We start from the raw sequence: 3,681 nt of genomic DNA on the forward strand, positions 1-3,681 counted from the left end.
CAACCCCCCCCCCAGACATGCACGTCACAATGAAAAAAAGAGCGAGCTGATTCTGTTCTGTTCAGCTTGAACATGCTTTGGTCCAGATGCCTTTTAGTCACAGTCATCTTCCATTGGCACAGCTGCCTGGGTCTTCTTCTCTTCCTCTGGGTCCCCTGGAAGGATGCTTGTGACTGTTTGAATGAGTGACTCAATCTGCTCTTCTGTCAGTCTTTCTTCACTTTCCTCCACCATCTGTAAATATAAAAAAATAAAAACAGTCTACTGTCATTGTAAAATCCACAGTTCCTCTGTTGGCTCCAGGAGGAAAAGCTGCATACTACATTAACTGGACATTACACATTATCTGAGATCATAGGCAAACTTTTGCTTGCAAAAGTGCAATCTTTAACAATATTATGATGAAATAAATAGTTGTTCCCCACTCTGAGCCAGAGTTGAAAAACCCAGTTTCTAAGATGCATGCCATAGATCACCCCAGAATACAGTTTTAGTGCTAAGTCATGGCATTTCAAAAAAAATTAATGGGGGGGGGGGTTGGCCCTTTTATTATGAGTCAAAACTGTTACAAATTCTAGAAACACCTGGTTTAAAGTTTTCCAAATCATCTGCATGACTCAGAAGTCTAAATCCCAGTTTCAAGCCAGATTTGAGCATAAATCTCATCTAAAAATCAGTGCGAGTGAAGCTTGTAAGTGCCTAAATCAACTTTGGAAGCCAGATTCCAGGAACTGTGGAGGATGCTACCCTTTGTCTAGAGACTCCAGCTCTGTCTGGGGGGACTCCAGTGTACTTGGTTGTCCTCACTCAGAAGAAGAAATCCTTTAAGCATTTTGTGTGGGTGGGAAGTTTAAAGAGGGAAGCTGATATGCAGAAACATTTGGAGCAGAATTTAAAAAAAAGCTCAGCCCCTGCCTACGCTCCCGCTGAAGTAGTCAACGGGAGTTTCTACCAAACTATAATGGGAACAGTAAAGGCTAACCCTGAAGGCTTGTGAAAATCGCACTCGTTGGGTGGGTTGGGGTTTTTATTCATAAAGACATTTTATTGTTCATATAACACAGCACACTAGCAACAACCGTCGAGCCCTGCCACATGCAAAGGAACCCACGGGACTCTGCTCATTCTGAAACTGTCAGCTCCAAAAACGCATCAAAATGCATTAATTCTCCCTGTCTCTATCCAACCATTTATTACTTCAGCACATAACACAAGGGAATAAGCGGGATGGGAAGATGCAGCTTACACAAACTGATAGGAGGTTCAGAACAATATATGACATAAAGACTGCTCACTTCCAGACTTTCAAGGGACTGGTTTTTTGTGTGTAGTAGTTTCTATTCTGCAAAAGCTACAGCAGACACACTTTGTGTGCCGTTCGTCTTTGTTAAGAGCAGACACAGCCTGCTTGGTGCCGAGCAAAGGAGAGAGACAAGGGTTGCTTGTAAAGCCGTAGCAAAAGTTTAGGTGCAGAACTTTAATTCTTTCTCCGAGGGCAGGTTTATGTTTCAAATCATAACAGGAAAAACAGTTCTTGTTCCTTAGTGCCTCCAAAAAACTTCTTCAGAGCTCTCTGCGCCACCTTGCACAACCGGTTTCTCTACTTAGGTCTTCCATTTAGCTGGGTGCAGTGCCTCCTTCCAAATCTTTTCTCCTGAGACAGTCTCCTGTGGGAACCTTCTTACTCCCCACAGATCTCCTTCCCCTAACTGAGCGACTTACTGGCCAAGTAACCTGCAAATTATCACTTGATCCCTGGCCTCAAATCCTTCACTCTTTAGATATGAGCGGGACTAAATATTTCCCCATTAAAAGGCCACCCCATCTCCCATTACAAGTCATTGTATTAAAAAAAAATCTAGCTGGACTCTAGCCTCAACTGCCTGTCCCTAGCCCATACAGCATAAAGCATGCCGTTACCCGCGGACAATAAATAATGTTCTGTAAGATTGATTATGGACCTAACCTCTTTTTAGATTGCAAAAATCTCACAGCAACCCCACTACCTGTGCAAAACAACTGTCCTGATTTGTAGCCAGCTGTGAAAAGAAAGAACTTGTCAGGGACCAGAAAGCAAGCAGAATGGAAACTTCAAAAACAAATGAAACCAATTAAGAGTTTCTTTTTTTGTATACAAAGCTGTTGTTTTTTTTTTTCCCCCCAAATGTCCTTTGTAGAGCTGTGATTTGCATTAATTATGGTTCCAAGTCAAGGCAGGTCTAATCAGTTCTAGTTAAGTTGGCAGCTATCCAAGTACATCTTGCTTTCCAAACCCTAAAGTGGCATGCCCAATTAAACAAAATAGCATTTTGTCCTACAAGCCCCGTCTTTATACAATCTGCTCAGATTTCGCCAGCCATTAGCACAGATCCTGGAGGAGGGGAAATAACCCAACTGGAATCTGCTTATGCAACAGACAAAAGAGAGACACTAATCATCAGCTGAGAGGAGGAACAGCTGTATTTGGGGCTTCCTCTTGCCTTATGAACTCTCAGACCAGTGGCTCTCAAAATACGACAGGTCCATGACCTGAAGGAGGTCTGCACAGCATCTGCTATTAAACCGGCATTTTTTTTCTCTCTTGCTGATACCTGCTTTTATAACTACATGAAAAGAAGCTCCATATTCTTTCATAACTTTTGAGAGACAAGGATTTCTTAGGGTAATATCTTTCATTGCACCAACCATGCAGTGGGGATCGAATTAGGCAAGCTTCTGAATGTAAGCCATTCTTCCTCAGGTCTGATCGTAATGAGCCTGGCATGGCATAGTAAAGAACGGCAGGGGGAGCAGGTGGGAGAAATTCCCAGGGGTAGAACTTGTCTAACTCTATCCCAACTACGTAGCTGGTCCAATAAAAAGTAGCACTCTTAGAAATCCTTGCCACTCGCATAATTTCTGGATCATCTCAGCTACAACAGCGCTCCTACACTACCTTAACTACTTCCACAATACTTTTCCATAGAAACCTCAGAGATGCTGAATAGGAAGGGAGCTGCCCAGAAGAAAATCCCTTTAGTAAGAGTCTTCGCTATGTAATGTTGGAAGGCCTGATTCCAGGTCACCTCACCAGATCTTTCAAGTGATCACAACCACTGGATCCTGGATTCGATATTAGAGAATGAGATCAACAGAGGGTGAGGGTGATCAGGTCTTATTGAGACAAAATGCTCTTAAGCCATGTCACTTTTCTTCTTCATAGACAATCCCCAGCTTTATCTTTTCTGAGAATCAGTCTGTCTCAGGAGGCTTAAAATTGCAGGTCACACTCTCAAGGCTATTCATACACTAGTTTTATTGGAGGACTCTCCCCTCACCTTCCATAATAAAGCTGAGCCAAACAATCAGGAGTGTCACACGGCGTTGACAGTCCTAAGAGCGATGGCACGAGAACTTGTTTCAAGCTTGTATAATACAAAATATTTAAGTGATGACAAACATTAATTTCTGGGAGCTTCTTCATGCAGTCATTCCAGTTAGCACTGTGAGAGGTACTGGGGGACAGTCGGTGCTATCCTGGGCTACAGAAAGAAGTACCCTGAGAGGTACCTGCATCACCCATCCCTGAACATCATGCTCTGTAACAGATATGACCACCCCAAAGGATCACTAACAGTGGTGTAACTACAGCACGGAGAATGGGGCTACTGTCCCAGGTACCAACTTGGCGGGGGGGGGGGG

At 43.4% G+C, this 3,681-nt stretch overlaps 1 protein-coding gene across 1 annotated transcript in view; it reads right to left on the minus strand.

Moving 5' to 3' along the window:
- Window positions 1-55: 55 nt before the first annotated feature.
- The window catches only part of CRCP (CGRP receptor component), a 53,744-nt gene continuing 50,118 nt past the window's right edge, over window positions 56-3,681 (minus strand). The window contains exon 6 of the mRNA XM_019511349.1: window positions 56-234. Coding sequence (XP_019366894.1) covers window positions 94-234 — 141 coding nt within the window. The 3' untranslated portion in view covers window positions 56-93. The remainder of the gene's footprint in view (window positions 235-3,681) is intronic.

The sequence above is a fragment of the Gavialis gangeticus genome, unplaced genomic scaffold, assembly GCF_001723915.1.
Source record: "Gavialis gangeticus isolate Ggan-Ray unplaced genomic scaffold, GavGan_comp1, whole genome shotgun sequence".
In the NCBI taxonomy this organism is placed as follows: domain Eukaryota; kingdom Metazoa; phylum Chordata; order Crocodylia; family Gavialidae; genus Gavialis; species Gavialis gangeticus.